We start from the raw sequence: 22,907 nt of genomic DNA on the forward strand, positions 1-22,907 counted from the left end.
CCTGCTGTGATTGTCCAGCATTTTCTGTTTTTGTTTCAGATTCCAGCATCCACAGTAATTTGCTTTTATCATTAAATATTCTAGCCTTGTCCTGCCATATAGTCTTTTGTATATATATATGCTTGAACTACCATACATTCTTGGAATAGCAAAAGGACATTTTATATAAAAATATATCATTGATTCAATCCAGGTCTAAAGGCTTAATCTAGTCTAAAGGCCATTATGTTGAATGTTGCATAACAACTGCTAACAGTTTTGTTTATAAAGCTGAATAGTGTTAATGAAAGGATCTTGTGCCCCATTTCAAAGTGTATCTCCTCTATTTTGAGAAAAAACATTTCAAAACCTTAATCTCAGGTAACCATCATAATCACATCTAACCAAATCATTTACTAAATTTAAACATAACCATAGCTTGAACCACAGTTTTTAAAGTAGTTTGTATATGTTTTCAAATATTTTTGTTAGATTTCTTGAATGAAAAGATATCTTGCATGCTTGGTTGTCATCCCCTGGAAAATATATGGGACTAAGCATGGCCTTGGTAGCAAGGGAGACCAAGTCTGGAAACAGACATGGCTATGTGCTTAACAGTTTGCCTATATGCAAGGAGATCGAATGGAGAAAGGTTAATCTAACTTGGACTAGACTAACCCTTGAGCATGTGAATGTCACCTGCCCAAGGTTACCCCTCTCGCCCCCCCCCCACCCCCCCAGTTGGTCACCTGCCCAAGACGCACTGGTCAATGCTAATTAAGAGATATGGGGAAGTAACCTGAATGAGTTAATTCATGCTGATCATCAAGCATCATTTCTACTGTAAAGGTGATCTCCAAACTCATGAATTCGGATGGAGCACATTGAGCATTGAAGTTGTAATAATGTGGAACTAATGCACTAGCCCCAGAATGTGACTCTGACTGAACACACAGGCTGAGCTTTACATCTGTTGATCAGCATAAGTCATTGCCTCATGTAATGAGTGTGCTTGACTCGGTTCTTACCCAAATAAGGTACTCAACTGTTACCAATTGGTTCCTGTCAGACTTTCCTAGATCTTCCTGACAAAGGACCAAAAGTCTTCTCGGCTTTCTGAGCACAGCACCTGATTGTATCAATTCCCACAGGGGCTCAATGCTGTGAGAGTGAGGTCATACCTCTTCCGTGATCTAACACGGCTGAGGTTTCCAGTGGCTTTCCTCTGATGTCTCTCTGTTATCGTCGATGAGAGATCAAGGAACTGACCATTAAAAATTTTACTTCATAGTTTTCACTTCAATTAACTTTTCCATCACATGTTACATGTGTTTTCCAAAATGTGCCCACTTAATTCATTCTGCTCCAACTAGGAATCTAGTACTGTAGCCTGCTTCTCACCTTCTATTTCCAGTTCTGCGACTCGTGTAATTCAATACTTTGCTGTTGACTGCATAATTTGAAATATGTCCATTTCACCTCTGCAGTGCTTCAACCTCAATTTATTCAAAATGTGTCAGGATCCCAATATATTCCTCTTGCAAATACATCAATCTATATGTAAGTCTAGCTAACTTAAATCAAATCTATGTGTGGTGGTGAATGAACGGATCGTAGGGAGGGTAGCAACATAAAATCTACAATTAAACTTAATCTCCCAGATTATCAGGATTTTTTGAATAAATGTTCACCCAGCTCTAAATTTATAGAAATCGATTTGTCCATTTTGTTCCTGTGGATTCCAGAATCCCAACACAAGCACATATACGTTGCACCTCTGTAGAGATATAACTTTAGTCTGTAAACTTTAGTAAACATTTTGAATCATTAGGGTTGATAAAAATGTTTCTGACAGCACCAATAGTAACTCTGGTATTTTCTAGTGACCAGCTCTAAAATTGCACATTGCACTGTGAGGGAGTGGTATATGAATGGCATAAATAAGCAAAGTGAATTGAGCCTTCCACTCACAGAGAGTGGATGTAAAACAAATGCTGATAAGAGTGCAAAGGAGGCAATTTGGTGAGAATATGAACTTGGGGCAGAGGGGGAAGGAGGTGCTACTACTATGCTTGCTCAAATACTTGCATTCATTTATGTAAGCTTGAGGCGGCACGATGGCACAATGATTAGCATTACTGCCTCATAGCGGCAGGTACACGGGTTCAATTCTGACTTTGAGTCACTGTCTGTGTGAAGTTTGTACGTTCTCCCCGTGTCTGTGTGGGCTTCCTCCGGGTGCTCCGGTTTCATCCCACAGTCTAAAGATGTATGGGGTAGGTGGATTAGCCATGATAAGTTCCTCCTTAGTGTCCAGGGATGTGCAGGCTAGATTTTCGGGCTACGGGGAAAGGGCAGAGTGGATGTTGCTAACTTTGGTTGGCTCTTAATTCGTTGCCCATTGGGTCTTTACTTAATTTGCTCTGTTTCTATAACCTTTGCTCTAGAGTCGCCAGGTATCTTTATGATACCGCCACGAGGTTCAAGTTCAAGTACTGATCAATAACTCGACACACCAATTAGTAAGATTCAAATCAAAACACATTTATTATACACAGTAAATCACTGCTCATGCATAAAACTCTACTTACTAGACTATCTCTATCACTAAAAGGCCTATACTTAGCTTCGGAACTGGCCCACCAGGTCAGAGGAACAAATGGCCTTTTGTTCGATTCTGAGCCTGCAGGATTCAAAAGCTGGTATGGACTGGTAGCTAGGAGCGCCTATCTCGTAGCGAGTGTTGACTGGAGACTTACTTGGTTGTTGCGGCAGCTAGGCAGGTCACTGTCAAGGGTTGTTTCGCGCTGCTGAGTGACCCTGCCAAGAAGACCGATTTGGACTTGGGGGCTCTACTTTATAGTCCCCAAGGGCTTCGCGCCATTCGGGGCGGACCCCGTATCTGGTTCCAAGTGATTGGACTACATTCTGATCACTAGGATCGATTTCTCCAATACTGGAGTTGTTCCCTGATCGATGGGCGGTCCCTGAGTGTCCGTTAGCCTTCCTTTATCTTGGCTCCTGCTGGCGCCGAGGAGTCTGGCTTGGCCTTATTCACCTTACATGTTTCAATTGTTCCCGGGGATCGCTCATTAGTACGCAGATGGCTGTGAGTTTCAGTGCTGTCTGGGTTCCTGCAAGTTCTAATACACAGGAGACTTTGCACTTGCTAGTTTTTCCTGGCTTGGCTGAATTTCCCTCTACTCTTTGTGGATCTCCATTATAAGTCGGGAAGTGACCAACCCAGGTGGCTACATGGACAAGGATAGAATGCTCATTCGAAGGGTCGGTGCGGACACGATGGTCCAATGGCCTCCTTCTGCACAGTAGGGATTCTATGTGGCAGGAAGTATTAAAAAAATTTGTCCAGTCTTTAGTGGTTGGTACAAGATGGTGTATGGTAAAATAAAAAGCTTGCAACATACTGAAAAAATAAATTATATAAAGAATCTCGGCTAAAATAGGACAGAGCAGGTTATCAGTCTGGACTGCAGTATGTGGAACTTGTGGACAGCGAGACAATCCTGAGTGAACATATTTGCAATGATGTCTGTCTTGGATTTCTTCAGCTCAGGGTCATTGGGCTTTTGCACCCCAAATTCCAGGGGCTCAGACTTAATGCCAGCAAAACTAAGGAGCTGGTCATTGTCTTCAGGAAGCAAACTACTGTACACATTCCTGTCTGCATCAACGGGGCTGAGGTGGAGATGGTTAACAGCTTCAAATTCCTATGCCGGTGTCCATGTATTTACATTGTGTACCTTGTGTTGTCCTATTATGCATTTTGTTTTCTTTTCATGTACTAAGTGATCTGTTTGAGCTGCTCGTAGAAAATACTTTTCACTGTACCTCGGTACATGTGACAATAAACAAATCCATCCATCCATCCATCATGGGAAGTGAGACTAACTCAGCAGTCTTCTAGGAGGCAGCCTCCTACTTGGTCCTCCACACTCAACGTCCTATTAAGAACAGTGGATGGGCTCTCAATGCTGCCAGACCAATCAGAGGGCTGGCAAATCTAGAATCTCAGGAGCCATGTGGGTGCTGCTGAAGCAAGTCAGATACTGTGAGGGTGCCTCAACATGGAGGCTCCGTCAGAGACATATATTTAAATGAAACATTCTGAGGGGGAAGGGAGGCTAAGGCTGGTAGGCCCCTCAGAATGGAAGGGGAATCCTTCCAGATTAATTATTTGGGTCGTGAATGTAGCTTTTACTTGCCTGCCTACGGCACCATCATTCGAACTTGGAGTCTCTGCTTCCCCTGTCTGTCACAGGGAAGCCTCTTCCATTGAGCTGGCAGCTTCTGCATGTAAGCGGGCCATTCCACTGCAAACAAAATGCTAACAGGACCACAAAATCGCCTCTAATTGGGGCCTTAACAATGTTAATTGTCTGTCCATCTTTTTGGAGTGGACAGGAGATCTGCTTCGCAGGAAAGCTCTGTGATGGAGGAAATGCATCCAGAGGCTGTCCTAATGTGGCTCTCCCTATTTTCATGGTCATGCTGCTTTCAAGCCCACTATTACAGGCTGGGAAACTCTGCCCTCAGATTCTAAGTTTAGGTAAGGATGACTTCAATGTGGGAACAGAGGAGGAATAATAGGCGGGTTCTCTAATTGGCAAGATGAAACTAGTGAAATTCCATAGATCTTTTTTGGGCCTCAACCACTCACGGTATTTAATAACAACTTAGATGATGGGATTGAAAACCACATGTACAAGTTTGCTGATGAGACACATGTGGGCAATATTGTGAGCAGTGTAGCTGGAAGCATTAAATTACAACGAGATGGTGATAGATTAATTGAATGGGCAAAGTTGTGCCAAATGAATTTCACTGTAGACAAGGTGGAATATTGGGCCCAAAAGGTTAGCATAGGGCGCTCCCTAAATGGTGAAAAGCTATAAAGAGTGGAGGTCCAAAAAGATTTGTAGTGGGGTGTGAGGCGGGTGGGCGGGCGGGGCGGGGTGGGGCGGGGGAGGGGGAGGAGGGGGCAAGAACATAGATCAATAAACTGTGATGAACAGGTACAGAAATCATCAAAAAGACCAATGGAATAATAGCCAATGCAAAGAGGTAGAGGTCATGCTTCAACTATGCAAACCCCTGGTTAGACCACATCTGGAGTACTGTGTCCAGTTCTAGGCAGCCAACCTGAGGAAGTATACATCAACCTTTGACGGAGTGCACCAGGGTGATACCTAGAATCATGGAAATTTGCAGCATGAAAAAAGAGCTTAAAACCCATCTTGCCTGTTCCACTTTCCAGCTCTTGGCCCACAGTCTTGAAGGTCGCAGCTCTTCAAGTGTAATTTCAAGTGTTTTTTTTCCTTAAACACTATGAGGACTTCTACCTCTACCATCCTTCCAGCCAGTGAGTTCTGGTCCTCAAACCACCCTCTTGGTGAAAATATTTCTCTTTGATTTCCCTTTAACCCACCGAGCAATTATTTCAAATCTATGTTGCAGGTTAGATTATGAGGAGCAATTACACAACCGAGTAAAAACATTACTCCTTTCTTATAACATCAATTTCAGAGAATTATCATTTACGTTTACATTCTTTCATTGTTACTGTTCTCTATATTGACTGAATCTCACTTGGAATGTAACTACAGTGATGTGTTTTTGTCAGGGTACTAAGGCCTTACACTGGATAATTTTATAATAAAAATCCTTATGGTTGTTTTAAAAAAAATTTTAAACTGGAGAAAGACTTTTTAAAATGACTGAGACTATGACTGTATGTAACCAATGAAACTAACAAGGCAGTATCACAGAAACTTGCACCTTGTTACCTCTGAACAGACACTCACATTTTACCATCCACAAGTAGCAAAGAAAAGGGGCCCTGCCCAGATCGATTAACTGGCCCCATCTCCATTGTCTCTACTGTAAACTTTGTACCATTGCTTAATAGACTAATCATCTCTGTGTGTCTATCTCCTTGTGTGAAGTCAGCTCCACTTGAAAAGTGGACTGCAGAGACCAAATTCAAAGAGAACTATACAAAGGCCATCTGCATCACATAAGCCAGGCCTGGCCAACTGGAGCCTATTCATCCTCTAGGACAAAGTAGCCCATAACCTCCCTTTGTCCTAGCAGTCTTAATGGTTAGAGCATTTAACCATCATGGGAACCCAGATGGGGGATACCCAGTCTTGGTCAAGGACACTACAAAGACGTGAGAGACATGAGACATAGAATCCTCTTGCTTGCAACTAGTAAAATTGCCTTGCTGCACTGAAAATCCTCAGTCTGCCATTTTACCATCCACAAGTAGCAAAGAAAAGGGGCCCTGCCCAGATCGATTAACTGGCCCCATCTCCATTGTCTCTACTGTAAACTTTGTACCATTGCTTAATAGACTAATCATCTCTGTGTGTCTATCTCCTTGTGTGAAGTCAGCTCCACTTGAAAAGTGAATTATGCAGCATCGGTTTTCAACCTGCTGACCTCCATGAAGGATTACCTCATTGGATTTTGATTGTGGACTCTGGGCACGGGTGAAACAATAATTTCTGTGGTCTTTGCCCTGTAAACCTTTCTTTTCTTTATCGGCTTTTACAATATGAGTACAACATTGCTACCCTCCTATAACATTTGAGTGTGTGCAAATAATTAACCCTTTGAGTTTAGCCTATCTCAATCAAGTTTGCTGTGAGGCTGTTAATAGAAAATTGGATCACTTCAAAACCAAGTGTTGAAAAATACACCACCATTAATAAGTGGGAAGAAAATCAAAAAATCTTTCTGTTACAGATGGATGGGGAGAGGAGAACCAGAGATGTTTAAATGAACTATCCGTAACAGCTTTCAATTCAGCTTATGCAAGCTAATGTGATTCAAATTATGTTGTTTATTTATTCCTGTGGAACTGATTGCATTTGACATTGACTTCTCTGAATCCAGTTGTGGATTAGCTGTGTAATTGAAACACTGGAGAGATCATCTTATTGTGTCTTTTACTGTATCAGGTGGGAGCAGTTCTATAATAGCCTTGGGTCAGTGCTCTGGAATCATTCTGATTGAAATTGAACAACAAACCAACAGCTTCACTTGGGGCAATTGTTCAAAATTCACAATTTACAATTAGTTTCTGGTCCCACATCTAATCTGATGGCTAGGAAAACCAATTTGCTGCTTTGTGCCTCCCGTTATTCCTGCTGTCTTCTCTGCTGCTGGGTAAGTGTTTTTTTCTGTGATTTGAGGTTTCCAGAGGCCCCTCATTTACTTCACAGTATAACTGGTGAGGTTAGTGGAAACAGAGTACCATACATAAAAGTATCTGAGTATGTGCACATAGAGTACCTTTACAAGAAAGGAATACTCTGCGAAGCTTGAAAGAAATGACCTGACATAGAACATAGAACAGTACAGCACAGAGCAGGCCCTTCAGCCCTCGATGTTGTGCCGAGCTTTGTCCGAAACCAAGATCAAGCTATCCCACTCCCTGTCATTCTGAAAAATGAATGAAAATGAAAATGAAAATCGCTTATTGTCACAAGTAGGCTTCAAATGAAGTTACTGTGAAAAGCCCCTAGTTGCCACATTCCGGCACCTGTTCGGGGAGGCTGTTACGGGAATCAAACCGTGCTGCTGGCCTGCCTCGGTCTGCTTTCACAGCCAGCGATTTAGCCCTGTGCTAAACAGCCCCAGTTGTGCTCCATGTGTCTATCCAATAACCGCTTGAAAGTTCCTAAAGTGTCCGACTCTACTATCACAGCAGGCAGTCCATTCCACACCCTAACCCACTCTCTGAGTAAAGAGCCTACCTCGGACATCCCTCCTATGTCTCCCACCCCGAATCTTATAGTTATGCCTCCTTGTAACAGCTACGTCCACCCGAGGAAATAGTCTCTGAACGTCCACTCTATCTATCCCCCTCATCATCTTATGAACCTCTATTAAGTCGCCTCTCATCCTCCTTCGCTCCAATGAGAAAAGCCCTAGCTTCCTTAACCTTTCCTTATAAGACCTACCCTCCAATCCAGGCAGCATCCTGGTAAATCTCCTTTGCACCCTTTACAATGCTTCCACATCCTTCCTATAATGAGGTGAAGAGAACTGTACACAATACTCCAAATGTGGTCTCATCAGGGTCCTGTACAGTTGCAGCATAACCCCATGGCTCTTAAACTCAAGCCCCCTGTTAGTAAATGCTAACACACTAGGCCTTCTTCACGGCTCTATCCACTTGAGTGGCAACCTGACCTGCAGACACTGGGTAAAAATTGGTGGTGGCCTGTTTTGGGGAGCATAACCAAAGGTGCAGATAGTGTGCATACCAATTAGGAGGTCGATAGTTCACCCGAAATTGGGCTCAATCATTTCAATCATTTGGTTGAGCTGGTACGGTCAAGTTACCAGAGGCGGGTTAAAAACTATAAACTGCTACCATATACTCAAAGCATTTTTTGTTTCCCATACATATGTCGTGTGTACTTTTATATTCATCGAATGAACTACCTCACTTCTGAAAAAGAGAATAGTTTTTAGCACCCACTTTCATTATTGATTAATAATAGCACACTGTTGTTTCACAGTGCCGGGTCCCGGGTTCAATTCCTGGCTTGGTCACTGCCTGTGTGGAGTCTGCACGTTCTCCCTGTGTCTGCGCAGGTTTTCTCCGGGTGCTCCAGTTTCTTCCCACATATCGTGAAAGACGTGCAGTTACGTAATTTGGACATTCTGAATTCTCCCTCCGTGTACCCGAACAGGCTCCGGAATGTGGCAACCGGGAGCTTTTCACAATAACTTCATTGCAGTGTTAATGTAAGCATACTTGTGACAATAAAGATTATTATTATTATTAAGATAGGTTATTCCCTTTTATAGTCTTTCTTATTTGTTGTTTAGCCCTGTTAGAATTATGTGGGGTTAGTGGCTTTCAAAGGACAACAGCATTTTGGATTCAAACAAGCAAAGTTCACAAAGCTACCAAATATTGACACTCTCCACCCTACAGTGGAAGTAGTAATTATGATAAATCATGCTACTCTCAAAATTGATTTGAACTTAGCCTCTGCGTATTAAAGTTGTGGTGTTCAGTTTCTTGTTTTGAGACAAGAATATCAATATATCATTGCCTTCCAGAATGTCTGTTCATCTGTTCACTGGCGAACAAGTCCCTTACCCAGCATGAACTTATTGTGCATGATTTCGTCACCATCATGGCCTTAATGGAAACCTGGCTGAGGGATGATGACATTTTTCCCCTGAATGAAACCTCTCCTTTGGGATGCATCTTCCACCACTGCCCCACCAAGACTGTCACGGGGGCAATGTGGTACTTACCTCCAGATAACATTTAGCCTGGCCCCTTACTCTTCTGGAACTTTTTCCTCCTTTGAGAATCTCATCGTGTTCCACCCACTCACCTCTTTCAAAATCAGCATTGTCTACTGTCTTCCCAAGTCTGATGAAAATATTAGTATCAAGATGTTTTCACTATTTCTTTCATCAGCCTGTGCACTAAGCAACTTTGCATCCTTGTGGTTCCCAACCTCCATCCCAACTCCTCACATTCTCTCTCCTTTGAGTTCACTGTTCTCTAACCTCCCTTTCCCTCCCTCTATGTAAACTCCCCAACGCACATTGACGGCACCTCCATGATCTTGCCATCTTACATAGTCTTACTACGTAGTCAACACCCAGTTCTACCTTGTCACTATCTCTTATGACTCGTTTACTGTTAACTGATTGTTTAACTGATGTCCAGTACAGGATGAGTAAACATTTCTTCTAGTAAATAGCGGGAAGACTAAAGCCATTGTTTTCAGTTCCCGCTCCAAAGTCGGTTTCCTAGTTACTGACTTCATTCATGTCCCTGCCAACAGTCTGTGATTACGCCTGTCTGTTTGCAGACTTAGTGTCGCATTTGATCGTAAGTTGAGCTACCGCCCTCATATTCATTCCACCACCAAGACGGTGTTTTTACACCTCTGTAACATTGCCTAACCTCGCCCCTGTCTCAACTCGTCTGCTACTGAAACCTTCATTCATGTATTTTCACCTCCAGACTTGACTCTTGCAATGCGCCCCTGGCTAGTGGCCCCGTAAATCTGAGGTCGTCCAAAGCTCTGTTGCCCATATCTTGATTCACACCAAGTCCCCTTCCCCTTTTTCCCCTGTGTGGATTGATTTTCATTGACATCCCTGTCAAGCAATGTCCTGATTTTAAAATCCTCATCTCTGTTTTCAAATCCCTCCCTATTTCTATATTCACCTCTAGCCCCTCAACGCTCCAAGATATATGTTCATCCAATTCTGGCCTCTTGTGCCACCCTTTTAATCACTTCAACAACATTGGTGGCCATGGGTAGAGTGGCCTAAGCCCTCATCTCCACCCATCTCCACCTCTCTAGCTTGTTTTCTTCCTTTAACACATTCCTTAAAACCTACCTCTTTGCCCAAGCCTTTGGTCAACTAACCGAAAATGTGGCTTGATGTCATACCCTGTATTGTAATGCTCAGGTGAAGCACCTTGGGATGGTTAGTACATAAAAGCGCTATATAAACATAAGTTGTTGCTGCTGTTGATTTAGTTAAACTGCTTATTCAGAATTCTCTACCACTTACACCCTAGTGAGATTCAAAGTGTTTGAAATACATTAATCCAACAAAAACAAATCTTTGCCCATGTTTTAATTCCCAAATTAAGCAAATTATTTACTGCATTCATTTATTCAGAAAGCAGGACCGAATAAAGTGCATACAAGTTTTATAATGACAAATGGAGTTCAAAGCAGATCTCAATGAAATGCCTCATTAGTAAAAGGAAAACACACATAAATAATCTTTGATTTGCCAGTACTGTATCAAGGTTGAAATGTAACCTTTGTTTTACCAATGTAGATTTTCTAAATATTAATAAGGAATTTGTCAGAACAGTAACATTTCTAGTCGAGTCATTTTCTGAATATAATTATTAAAACATTTTGTTCATCATGTTTTGAAACACTTCAAGTAATTAATTGCGACAGACAACAACATTTCTGAATCAAGTTTGTCAAATTAGCACAGTGGTTAGCACAGTTGCTTCACAGCTCCAGGGTCCCAGGTTCGATTCCTGGCTTGGGTTACTGTGCGGAGTCTGCACGTTCTCTCCGTGTCTGTGTGGGTTTCCTCCGGCTGCTCCGGTTTCCTCCCACAGTCCAAAGATGTGCAGGTTAGGTGGATTGGCCATGCTAAATTGCCCCTTAGTGTCCAAAAAGGATAGGTGGGGTTACTGAAATGAAATGAAAATCACTTATTGTCACAAGTAGGCTTCAAATGAAGTTACTGTGAAAAGCCCCTAGTCGCCACATTCCAGCGCCTGTTCGGAGAGGCTGGGCTACGAGGATAGGGTGGAGGTGTGGGGCTTAAGTAGGGTGCTCTTTCCAAGGGCCGGTGCAGACTTGAGGGCCGAATGGCCTCCTTCTGCATTGTAAATTCTATGATTCTATGATATGATTCTGTGCAGCATCTGCACGTTCTTCCTGTGTCAGCGTGGGTTTCCTCCGGGTGCTCCGGTTTCCTCCCACAGTCCAATGATGTGCAGGTTAAGTGGATTGGCCATGCTAAATTGCCCTTAGTGTCCAAGAAGATTGGGTGGGGTTACTGGGTTACAGGGATAGGGTGTGGGCTTGGGTAGAGTGCTCTTTCCAAGGGCTGGTGCAGACTCGATGGGCCGAATGGCCTTTCCCAGTCCACTCACTCAGAGAAATTGGGAATGTGTGTTCCAAATTATTTGTCACTGTGTCTCTGAAATGAACTAGCAAGTGTATAAAATTGGCTCTGAAATGACTTTCTCTCTAATTACCTGAGCAGTTAGGGCGGCAAGGTGGCATAGTGGTTAGCACTGCTGCCTCACAGCGCCAGGGATCCAGGTTCAGTTCCGGTCTTGGGTCACTGTCTGTGCAGAATCTGCACGTTCTCCCTGTTTCTGCATGGGTTTCCTCCGGGTGCTCCGGTTTCCTCCCACAGTCCAAAGATGTGCAGGTTAGGTGGATTGGCCATGCTAAATTGCCCCTTAGTGTCCAAAAGGATTATGTGGGGTTACTGGGTTACAGGGATAGGGTGCGGGCTTGGGCCTAGGTAGGGTGCAGGATTGGTGCAGACTTGATGGGTCAAATTGCCTCTTTCTGCACTGTAGTGATTCTATGATACTCAGCTCCCCCTCCCATCCAGAACAAGCTGAGACTGAAAGTTTAGCGCAGTGAGATTGAACTAAAGAGTTTATCTCAATGGTACTTGTCATTCGTATGCCTGACACCACCTCCCAAAGCAACTTCTCTACCCAGAACTCAATCGTGACAGGAGACTCCCAGGAAGACAGTAGAAACACATGAGGGATATCCTCAAAGCATCCTTGAGGAACTCTCTGTTGACTTCCACGCTTGTGACCGACCAAAATGGAGGTTCATTTGAGAAGGCACCAAACACATCGAGAGACTTCAGTGGGAATGTGCAGCAGCAAAGTTGAGATGTCGGAGAGAGTACACAAACCTCCAAGCAACCTCCTCTGCTTAACTCTTTAAGCACCACCTGCCCACATGTGACAGAGTCTGCAGGTCATGCATTGGATTTAGCAGCCAACTCAGAACCCATCGAACTGGAGTGGAAGTACGTCATCCTCGATTCAAGGGACTGGCTAAGAAGACTACAAAATCATATTCAAAACTTTAAAATGGGGGGCTATGATTGTGGAAGTGACTGTGTTTTTGCGGGCTCTGACTCTGCTCGTCTTTTAATCCTTTATTTTTTCCTAGTGCACATTTCAAAATTGTCTTTTGTTGGGATATTTGTCTGGTATAATGTCCCTGGTTGATCCTGACTGGTGTTTTGTGGTGTGGAGCCATTTAAATCATAGAGAATCCTCATTTGACCATGGCAGTCGGAGATGGCTGGGGTGGGACTCAGCTTGCAGTGACCTTGTTGCTGGTAAGTGGGCTTTGCCTTGGTGATGCTGTGTTCATCTGGATGATGGCCACCGTTGAGAATGTTGTCCTGCATCAGGATCTCGTCTCCATGTTGTGGGTCCTTGGAGCTTACTTTGAGGAATTGCGGGGTATCCCTGGGAGAATGGTGGCGGCACAGGAGAGAATCCTTGAATTTGAAAGAGCACTTTCCCTGGTGAGGGTCCACCTTCAAGATGCTCGGATCCTGCTGAATGGTGTGACATCTATCCTGACGGGGTTTGGGATGTAGGGACAAGACTGGGAGTGTCTGTGAGCCCAGTCCCTGGCGTGAAGTCGGAGACAAATTCCCAATGGAGTTTGAAAATTGGCTGCCATTCTTTAGTAATCTTGATCAGGAGGTCTGGTGAGCACTGTGTATCGGTCTTCAAGACCCTGGTGTCGGATGGGTCCCCCTGCCACTGGCCCTACATTATCATGCTCATTGTGAGGGGTTGGAGGTGGCTGAGCAGGTTGAGTCATCCCCCCTCCCCGCTGGGGCCAAGGCTGTGGATAGCTTGGGTGGCAGGCCGCCGGCATGCTGGTAATGAAGGTGCTTCGTTCGTTGGTGTCTTCGAGAGATTCTGAGTAATTTTTGAGCAACATAGAGGGTGGTATCCTGCAAATCTTCAATAATGGACATTAATCCCTTGTGATTCTGTTGTCGATTATTTGTGTCTTTTCTCCTGCAAGGGCATGCGAGGACAGGGCTGAGAGTTGCCTATTATTCTTTCTCGCAAAAGCCATATTGAGTCGATTATGTGACATGTGGTCTGTGCAGTTTTACTTCTTTTATTATGTGTTGTAATCCTTGTGGTTATGGGAAGGGACTGTTTTTTTTAACACCCCTTATCTCGTTTATAATGCAGATGAATAGAGCATTGGCAGGATGATGGGTGGTTGGTTGGTGTGGAGTTGGGTGGTAGGATTAATTAAGTCCTCGCTGAGATTGACGATAGCCTCCCACTTAGAGCTAACTGTAACAAGTCTTTGTTTTATTTTTTGCTATTTTGAGTTTAAGAATCCCTTCTTGTCTCCTTCGGCGGCTTGGGTCGATTATGTATCTTGGGGAGGACTGGGTTCCTTCTGACTTTTCCTTCAGGTTGGAGTATTTTTGGGGTCCTTTTTTCCCTCAGAACTATTGGAAGAGGAGGAATTCAGCAGCGGTGCATGCCGAGGTAGGTTTGGTTAATACCCGACTGATTTGTTGAAGAGAGACTGTTTGCCATGCCTCTACACTGTTGGAGCCCTTCCCTTGGGTGAGGTAGGTTCGATGGGAGAGTTAGGCACCTACTCCAAGTCGTCTTATCGGGTGGTTTCCTGAGAGTCCTCCTTGTTGTGGTTGGGTCTTGCATGTGGAAGCAATGTTTGTGTCTCTGTTGGGGCAGTGCTGTCAATTTCCTTAACATTCTTCTTGTGGTGGCGTGCAGTGTGGGACAGTGACTAATATTCCTAGGTCAGCTCGGGCATCCTTCCCTTCGGGTATTTCTTTCTTTCTCTCTTCACCTGAGTGAGCAGTGTGCTGTTATAAATCCTGGTCTGGTCCAGTGGTCTATGGGAGGTTCCCTTTATTGTACAGGAGGGGGAAGGGATTCAGCAATACCCCCCACAACCCCCTCTCAGGGCACCCAATTATAAGATGTCTTAACAATTCTTCTTCTCTTCGGTGATGGGGTCTCCCCGGCTGGGGGCTGGTATAATCCTTTTCTCTTTGGTGTGAATGGGTGAGGTGCACTGTCTTGGGTGCGGTTGGTGAGGTGCAGGATCAGCTGGGATGTAGGTTTTGGGGTGTACTGGAGGTCCTGGGGATACTGATTCCTGTGTGTCGGAATGTGCTGAGCTAGGCCAGGTCCAGTGGTGTGCTGGGTAGCCTGTTGGCCTCTGGAGCTCAGGATGTCCCTTCACGAAGGTACAACCTGAGAGGCTGAGATTTGCTTTTTCTATGCACGGGGACCTGGCATTGAGCCGTGTCCTGTACTTTGGTTGAAATCCTGTTGCCCCCCTCCCCTAATGGTCGGGGCACTTTCTTGTTTGAATGAACAGCTTGTTCTCTTCTCCATTACTGGGTGATGGGCGTGCATCATGGGACAACTGGCCAATGGTTGCGTACTGATCTTTTGATATCCTGTGACCTACTCTAGTTTGTCTTCTCTTTCTTTTTTGTTTTCTTGGGAGGTGTTGACGGCACTGATCATAATCCAGTCATGTTACTGCTGGACCTCTCTGTATAAATGTGTGGAATGATGTTGGTTCTGTACTGGGCCTGAGGCTGGGGGTTATGTTTCATTGTACGATATATATGCAACACCCTTTTAGAGCTGGGGTTCTTGTATTTTTTTCCTTGTGTGTTTCCTTTTTTTTAGGGTGGGTAGAAAGAATCCATGAATGATTCCTGCATGTTGCCGATGGGTCTGGTATCCGAGAGGAGGTTGGGTTATGCGATTAGTGCCTCTGGTACTGCTGGAGTTGAGGGAGATATATATTGATGTGCACCCTAACATGATGCAAAACAATTATCCTGCACTCTCGTGGCATTTGCAAGCTTTCGCTGTGTGGGAAGGTGTGCACCATTTTACCATGTTTTCATGGCCTTTTCCTGCTTCTCCCTTCTGCTCTGGTTGGGCTAACAGAGGCATCAAGTTGTGCCTAATGATTGTATCGAGCTAGTTATACTGCTGCTCTCCTGTCCCCCTCTGTATTCATGTATGTCAAGCCTTTCTTTATTGTATAATTTTTGTGGTTTTGTTGCATTGTTAGTTAAAATGTAAAACCTCAATATTCTTTTGAAAAACTTCAAAACAATTGATTGATTAGCCTTGTTACTATTTTTGACACCTACATCAAAGTAGAAAATGTATACAAGTCATAGAATCCCTACACTGCAGAAGGTGGTCATTCGGCCCATCGGGTCTGCGCCAACCTTTTGAAAGAGCACCCTAACCTAGCCCAATCCCATCCCTATACTTGTACCACCACCTAGGGACAATTTAGCATATCCAATCCACCTAACCTGCACATCTTTGGACTGTGGGAGGAAACCGGAGCACCCGGAGGAACCCCATGCGACACAGAGAAAACATAAAGACTCCAAGGTTGGAATTGAACCCAGGTCCCTGGTGCTGTGAGGCAGCAGTGCTAACCATTGTGCCACCATGCACCGTTTGTAAGTTGCTAAATGTTCTGAAATTCCTCTTTACGATTGTATTTAACTAATGTGTCCAATAGTACGTAAATGTGAAAGCTGCTGGTAATTTGAAAGCTAGATGGGAGTTTTGAACTTATTGGATCAAAATGGTGGTGTGCTGGCTGTCAGTCAGGAAGGTGAGAGAGGTGTTCTCTTGAGGAAAAGCAGAATTCCTGAAAGCTCAACAGCTGTTTTTTGGGAATGGGTGCAGGGTTTTGTGGAATAACTGGTGCAGCCCCTTGCGGAACCTGTGGTCCCTGACACTGTAGATGATGACATTGCAGCAACTGTTTGACGCCAGGATCCAGAAGGCGAAGAAGGAGAAGTTACACCAGCGGTAGCCCAGCACGTTGCCCACCACGAAGGCGGCCACGGGGCTGAAGGAAGCGGTGAAAATCAGAGTCAGGATGGCGATTGTTTTGGCGGCTTTGATGTCTGAAAAAGAGGGGCGCAGGGAGCCCGGCTGGCTCTCCGCCTCGGCCAGGAACTTGCGCCTCCTGGAGTAGCGGCGGATGCTGCTGAAGGAGAGCACGTTGACCACCAGAGTCCCCCCCAGGATGGTGAAGTCGAAAGCCGGGAAGAGCAGCAGGATGCTCCAGCTGGGCTGGCGGGAAGCCTCGGGCACAAAGGCGTAGTTACACATCCGGCTGCACTCGTTGTACTCCAGGACAAAGAGGCGGCTGGAGAGCAGAGGGCTGGTGGCCAGCAGGAAGGCCGCCACCCAGGACACGGAGATGAGGAGGAAGGTCCTCCTGCGGGTGATGACTGACCCCTTGTGGAGAGGTTTCAGGATGGCCACACTCCGCTCCGCCGTCAGCAAGAAGATGGTGCTGATGGACACGAAGGTGCAGCCGGCGAACACCACGCCAATCAGGTTGCAGGGCTGCCAGGGCCGGCTGCCTCCCGTGGCCGAATAGCCCTGGTACCAGACTGGCAGCGCGCCGCTCCTCACCAGGGCCACCTCGGTGTAGACGGAGAAAGGGACCACCAGCAGCCCCACCATCATGTCAGCCAGGGCCAGGGAGACTTTCAGATAGCCCTGGGGCGTCCGGAACTGCTTGGACCGCAGGAATACCGTCACCGTGATGATGTTGCCCACCACCACCCCACAAGCCAGGATAACCATGAAGGTGATCACCAGTATCCTGTTCAGCAGGCCGCAGCAACACCAGCTGCACACACAGCCGGCACCGCTACCGTTACCCCCAGTGGGGCATCTCTGGCTGGGGGAGCCGGCCCCTTCTGCCGTCAGGTTACTGAGGAAGTCTGGCATCACATTCGTCTTCAATTGAGTTCCCAGCCAAAATAAATCTGTTCGGTGTCCTGTCCTGTTAAACGAAGCACATTTACCTGTGAAAGAGTAGGCGAGAGGTTCAGTTAGCTGCCCACATCCACATTAGAGATCGTCAACAAACTAACAGTAACTCAGGTGGTGTGTATTCTAGTGTCTTTAACATTAAACTTGGGTAAAAAAGACAAATACATCACATACACAGAGTCTCACACATGCGTACACAGAGTCTCACATATGCGTTCACAGAGTCTCACATGTATACAGAGTCTCACACATGTATACAGAGTCTCACACATGTATACACAGAGTCTCACACATGTATACTGATGCAACCATCAATTCACTCGAGACGGGAGTAGAAGTAAACCGTGGCTTTAATCAACTTAGAACAGCGCCTGCCTGCGACTGATCCAATACTGAAAACCACCTACAGGTCAACTGCTCTTTATACCTCCCTTCAAGGGGAGGAGCCATGGGCGGAGGCCATACAGGCCCCAACATGTTCCCCTATGGATAATGCCATACAATGGCCCATAGGAGGAGCCCACAAGAGCAACAGCATAGCACAGATCCAAATACAAGGGCAACAGCACAGATACAAATACCATGGTGGAATATTGGCATAATACATTCACCACATATACAGAATCTCACATATGTATACACAGAGTATCATACATACATACAGTCTCACACATGTATACACAGAGTCTCACACATACACAGAGTCTCACACATAGAGTCTCACACATGTAGACAGAGTCTCACACATATATACACAGTCTTACACATATACACAGAATCTCACAAATACACACACAGTCTCACACATATATAGTCTCACACATAGATAGAGTATCACACATAGATACACAGTCTCACAAATATATACCGAGTTTCACACATATATACTCACACATATACACACAGTCTCACACATAAAATCACACATATATGTATACAGTCTCATACATACATACAATCTCACAAATATATAGTCTCACACAGATATACAGTTTCACACATATATACTCACATATATAGTCTCACACACATATATACACAGTCATATACACACAGTTTCACACATACACACAGTATCTTGTGTTGCCCTATTATGTATTTTCTTTTATTCCCTTTTCTTCCTATGTACTTAATGATCTGTTGAGCTGCTCGCAGAAAAATACTTTTCACTGTACCTCGGTGCACGTGACAATAAACAAATCCAATCCAATCCAATCCAGTTGTGTATATATACACACAGATTCACATATATATACTCACACAGTCTCAAACATATATATACACTTTCACACATATATATAGTCTCACGCATATACACTCAGTGGCACATATGTACACAGTTTCACACATATAGTCTTACATATATATATATATATAGTTTCACACACGGGTGTGTGTATATATATAGTTTCACACATATATACAGTCATATACACAGTTTCACACATATACACAGTCTGACACACATAGTCTTACACATATATGTAGTCTCACACATATATACGCAATCTCACACCTATATACTCAGTCTCATATATATATATATAGTTTCACACATATACAGTCTGATACATACACACAGTCCGACACATTTACACAGCCTCACACATACGTACACACACAGTCTCATACATATATACACACATATAAATAGACCGTGCGAGAGTATGAGACAATTCAACAATGGAGTCGGGGAATTGAGACTATTAAAAAAATATTGATCAATTTCGACTGGTATTTCATGTCAAAGCAGGTGTTGAATATGTGTTTTGTTCATTGTAAGACGATCTATTTTAGCAACCGTTTCCGAAGTAATGATTTAAATGAATATAGCAAGTTATACTGCCAGCGGTGTGCCCTCTTCAGCTAACAGAAAAGGAGATGAACGAAAATCATACATTTCTAATGCTATAGTTTGGTAATTTCAGCTGACTGTTCCATGCACAGTACTGCCTCCCTCACAGACAGGTGACAGCTCGGCTGCTGTCATTCTAACTCAAATGTCAGAATAAGTGAAAATGTTTTCACTTGTGAAAGAACGGGGGGGGGGGGCATAATTCCGCACTTCTTTCAAGATAACCTGCAGACACGACTGGCCGAATAACTTTCTGTGCTGTAAGGTTGTAACATTCTATCACCTTTGGGGAAAAAAAGTACCCCCAGCCGCCTTTAACGGGTTTACTATTTCGTTTTTTAAAGATGCTGGAAAATTTCTTCTGACTGCAAATCAATGAAGATATTGAACTCTTTGTCAGCAATGTTTACAAGCAGACGGTTGTGAGCACCTACCTGTATGTGTAGTCAGTGCGATGTGTAGTCAGTGCCTGGTTGTGGTCAGCAGCCTGATAGGCGAGTAAAGCTCGGAGGACCCATGTCCCAGTGTTATTCGATGGTGGCTGCAAGTGATTGCAGAACTCGGTCTTTCCAACAGGATAGTGGACATTCCGGATGACGCAAGTCAGCATCATTACGCGCAGTGCTTTGTCTGTGCTTCTCTCTAAGCTTCCCACCCATTGCCTTCCAGATGTAAATAGGCGACAGGATAAGTGGAAGAATTGCCAGAATCTGTAGTTCTGACCATACACCATCCAATTCCTCGTCCCAGTCCCCTGCCTTGGCTGCAGCGGCAACTCCTTTAAGTAGACGGCCTGTCAACAGCGGTTAAGTACATCCAGTTTGAGAACACATCTTAAAAGGTGATGTAACCATTCACTGTCCAGTGGAATCTACCATGACAATTCTGTCTCACAAAGAGGGCTTGATGCTCCGGCCTCGTGTGCTCTCGCGAAAGGAGGCCAGTGAATAGTGGGAGAGACTGAAAACGGGATCCGCGCCAGGCGCCAAACCGTTTGCGATGCAACCAGCCCGCTCCCGTCGGCGAAATCACGATCGTGCCATAGCGTGGCGGGAAACCAATTATCACCATTTAAGCCCTATTCCCATACAATTAACGAAGCCACCCCATATCCAATGGCCTCCCGTCATTCAGCGGCCTCTCCAGCAAGTGCTCATGATTCCTTTTGTAAAACGTGAACCTGGCAGAAGGGCTTCTGTGAGGAGCCAAGGAGGTGAGTAGCCATTTTTGCTCACAGGCAAAGAGCCCTCAGGTACTGGGCTTGCCAACCCAGTGCTCGGAGGGGGATGGGGAACTCTCGGCTGGAGGGGGGACCCCCCAGCTGGGAGGGTGGGGGGCGGCACTGCACACCTCACCATCATGTCATACAATTCCCCACACTCCCGATGGGGCCGCCCTACTCTCCCCACTATGCCCTCACCCCTCCCCTCCCCTAGTGCCCTCAGTGATCCTCAACATGCTTGCCCATCCTAGTTCTACCATTACATCTAGGTGTCTCACCAAAATGCACAGCAGAGGTGGAGGCTGCCAGCTGCTTACCTCGTCCTGTAGCTTTCGATGCCCCTGGTGGGTGTCCTCTGCGGGCTCTGAGGCCGAGGGACCCTGGCGCACTTGTCGACAGCACGTGCCCAGCCGTGCCACCCTGTCCCGCATGCTGACCTCGAGAAACAGCCTCATTAGAGGGGGGGAGCTGGTGGCCACCATCCCCACTCCATGGGACTGGTCCGGGTTGGCAGCCCACTCGGTGTCCATAGGGCCCTGGGGTTCACCTTGGGATGGAGTGGCAGCTGGTTTGAGCCCTGGCTGCCCCTGCATCATCTGGCTCTGGCAGCCCTGGCAGCTCCCCATGGTCTGCACCATCATGTCGACATGCTTAATGATGCTCCTCAGTGACTGGGACATGCTCTGCAGCACCTCGGCAATGCCCACATGCTGCTGGGACAAGCTCCTCAGCGCCTAGGCGATTCCCATCAGAGAGCGGGATATGTCCCACAGCATCTCACCAAGGTCACATCCCCCAGCGAATCGGAAATTCCCCGAGAACCTCAGCCATTGTCATCCCCAACTGTGCAACGCCTTGGACACCCTCACTAATGGTGCTGACGTTGTGCACCATGCTCTCCACTGTGGACGCCACTCTTAACAGTGTTGGCCTCAGCATCACGCATTGCCAGAGACATCTCCTGCACCTGTAACCTCTGGGACACCTCCAAGTGGCGATGGACCTGCTGGAGTGTCACTGATGTCTCCCTCTGAATGTCCTGGCCGCATCCTAACATCTCCATCAACTCCGGGTAACCCTGTACCAGAGGCTCAGCATCAGGCTGGGTCCCGGCTGGGATCTTGGATCCAGCAGACCTCCAGCTACTATCTCGCCTGGGGGTTCCTGCCTCCACCTGATGTGCATCATCAACTGTGTGGTGCTCACCAGATTGTGTCCCAGAAGCCTGGCAAATGTTTCCCACTGAGCTGCGTGTGTCTGCACTGGTGGAGGGTGGGGATGACAACTGTGACGCATCGATCGTGTCTTCCTTGGAGCTCTCCTCCGACGTGTTCCCTTGGGAGAGGGGGCCACCCGGGATTTGCCAACACCGTCGGCTGGAGGACCTGCGGGTGAATGGATATGTGGTCAATGGGAGGGAAGGGTCAGTCAATAAGGCATTAACATAGAACATAGAACATAGAACATTACAGCGCAGTAAAGGCCCTTCGGCCCTCCATGTTGCACCGACCTGTGAAACCACTCTAAAGCTCATCTACACTATTCCCTTATCGTCCACATGTCTATCCAATGACCATTACAACTCAGGTTTGACAGGTCCTATGCATGGGGTCCGGTGGATCCTCACCTCTCCGGCTTCCGCAAACCTCTGTTTGGTGGCCGTTCTGTCCTCAGCCACCCCGTCATCACCAGGGCCCGTTCCTCAAAGGTAGTGAGGATTCTTAGGTAGGGCACACTTCCGCCAGTCTGGCCCGATGATTGTCAGAGAGACTCTCCTGAGGAGACACAGAGAGGGCATTGTTCGCTACACACGTGGTTCACAGTGGTGGGAGGGGGGAGGGTGTGAATGAAAGATTGGAAGGTTGAAAGGAGAGGGGGATGAAGGGAGGTTTGTGGGCCGCATGGAGAGTTGGGAGGGGATGGATGCACACGGGATGGAAAGGTCTCGGGGAGGAGGTGGGAGGCATTGGTGTCAAGTATAGGTCATTAACCTTTTTCCGGCACTGGAGGCCAGTCCTCCTGGTCATACTCCCAGAGATTACAGCCGCTACCACCTCATTCCAGGCAGCACTGCCTGCCCTGTGGCTGACTCTCTGGGATCCTCGGGGGAACAGGATATCCCTCCTGGCCTCCACCGCATCTTGGAGCCTGGCCAGTTCCACATCGCTGAACCCTGGGGCCGGTCTTCTCGGCACCATGGTTGTGAGCTGACTGGGGTTGGCTGTGCAAGAGCTGGTTAAGTGCTGCTCAACCTTATTTGCAGGGGGCTGGCAAGCGCGGTCCCAGTGAATCGGCTGGTGAGCCTTCATTTGCAGCAAGAAGCCTGTGAGGCCCCATTAAGTAGACCAACTAACATTGAATGGTGTTACCGGCCTCGCTGGGCCGAGCGCCAGAAAGCTCGGGCA

At 46.1% G+C, this 22,907-nt stretch overlaps 1 protein-coding gene across 1 annotated transcript; it reads right to left on the reverse strand.

Annotated features, from left to right (window-relative positions):
• Nucleotides 1–15,912: 15,912 nt before the first annotated feature.
• Nucleotides 15,913–19,764, reverse strand: LOC140384814 (rhodopsin, GQ-coupled). The gene is made up of 2 exons (XM_072466789.1): nucleotides 19,715–19,764; nucleotides 15,913–17,457 (listed from the first exon to the last, which is right to left on the reverse strand). The coding sequence occupies exon 2, from the start codon at nucleotides 17,378–17,380 to the stop codon at nucleotides 16,289–16,291; it is 1,092 nt and encodes a 363-aa protein (XP_072322890.1). The 5' UTR covers nucleotides 17,381–17,457; nucleotides 19,715–19,764; the 3' UTR covers nucleotides 15,913–16,288.
• Between the last annotated feature and the right edge of the window lie 3,143 nt (nucleotides 19,765–22,907).

This window comes from Scyliorhinus torazame, chromosome 10 (assembly GCF_047496885.1).
Source record: "Scyliorhinus torazame isolate Kashiwa2021f chromosome 10, sScyTor2.1, whole genome shotgun sequence".
NCBI classification, from domain to species: domain Eukaryota; kingdom Metazoa; phylum Chordata; class Chondrichthyes; order Carcharhiniformes; family Scyliorhinidae; genus Scyliorhinus; species Scyliorhinus torazame.

Bases quoted from the DNA above. Each gene is read 5' to 3' on its own strand.
- LOC140384814 (XM_072466789.1), bottom strand. From the start codon at position 17,380: ATGCCAGACTTCCTCAGTAACCTGACGGCAGAAGGGGCCGGCTCCCCC.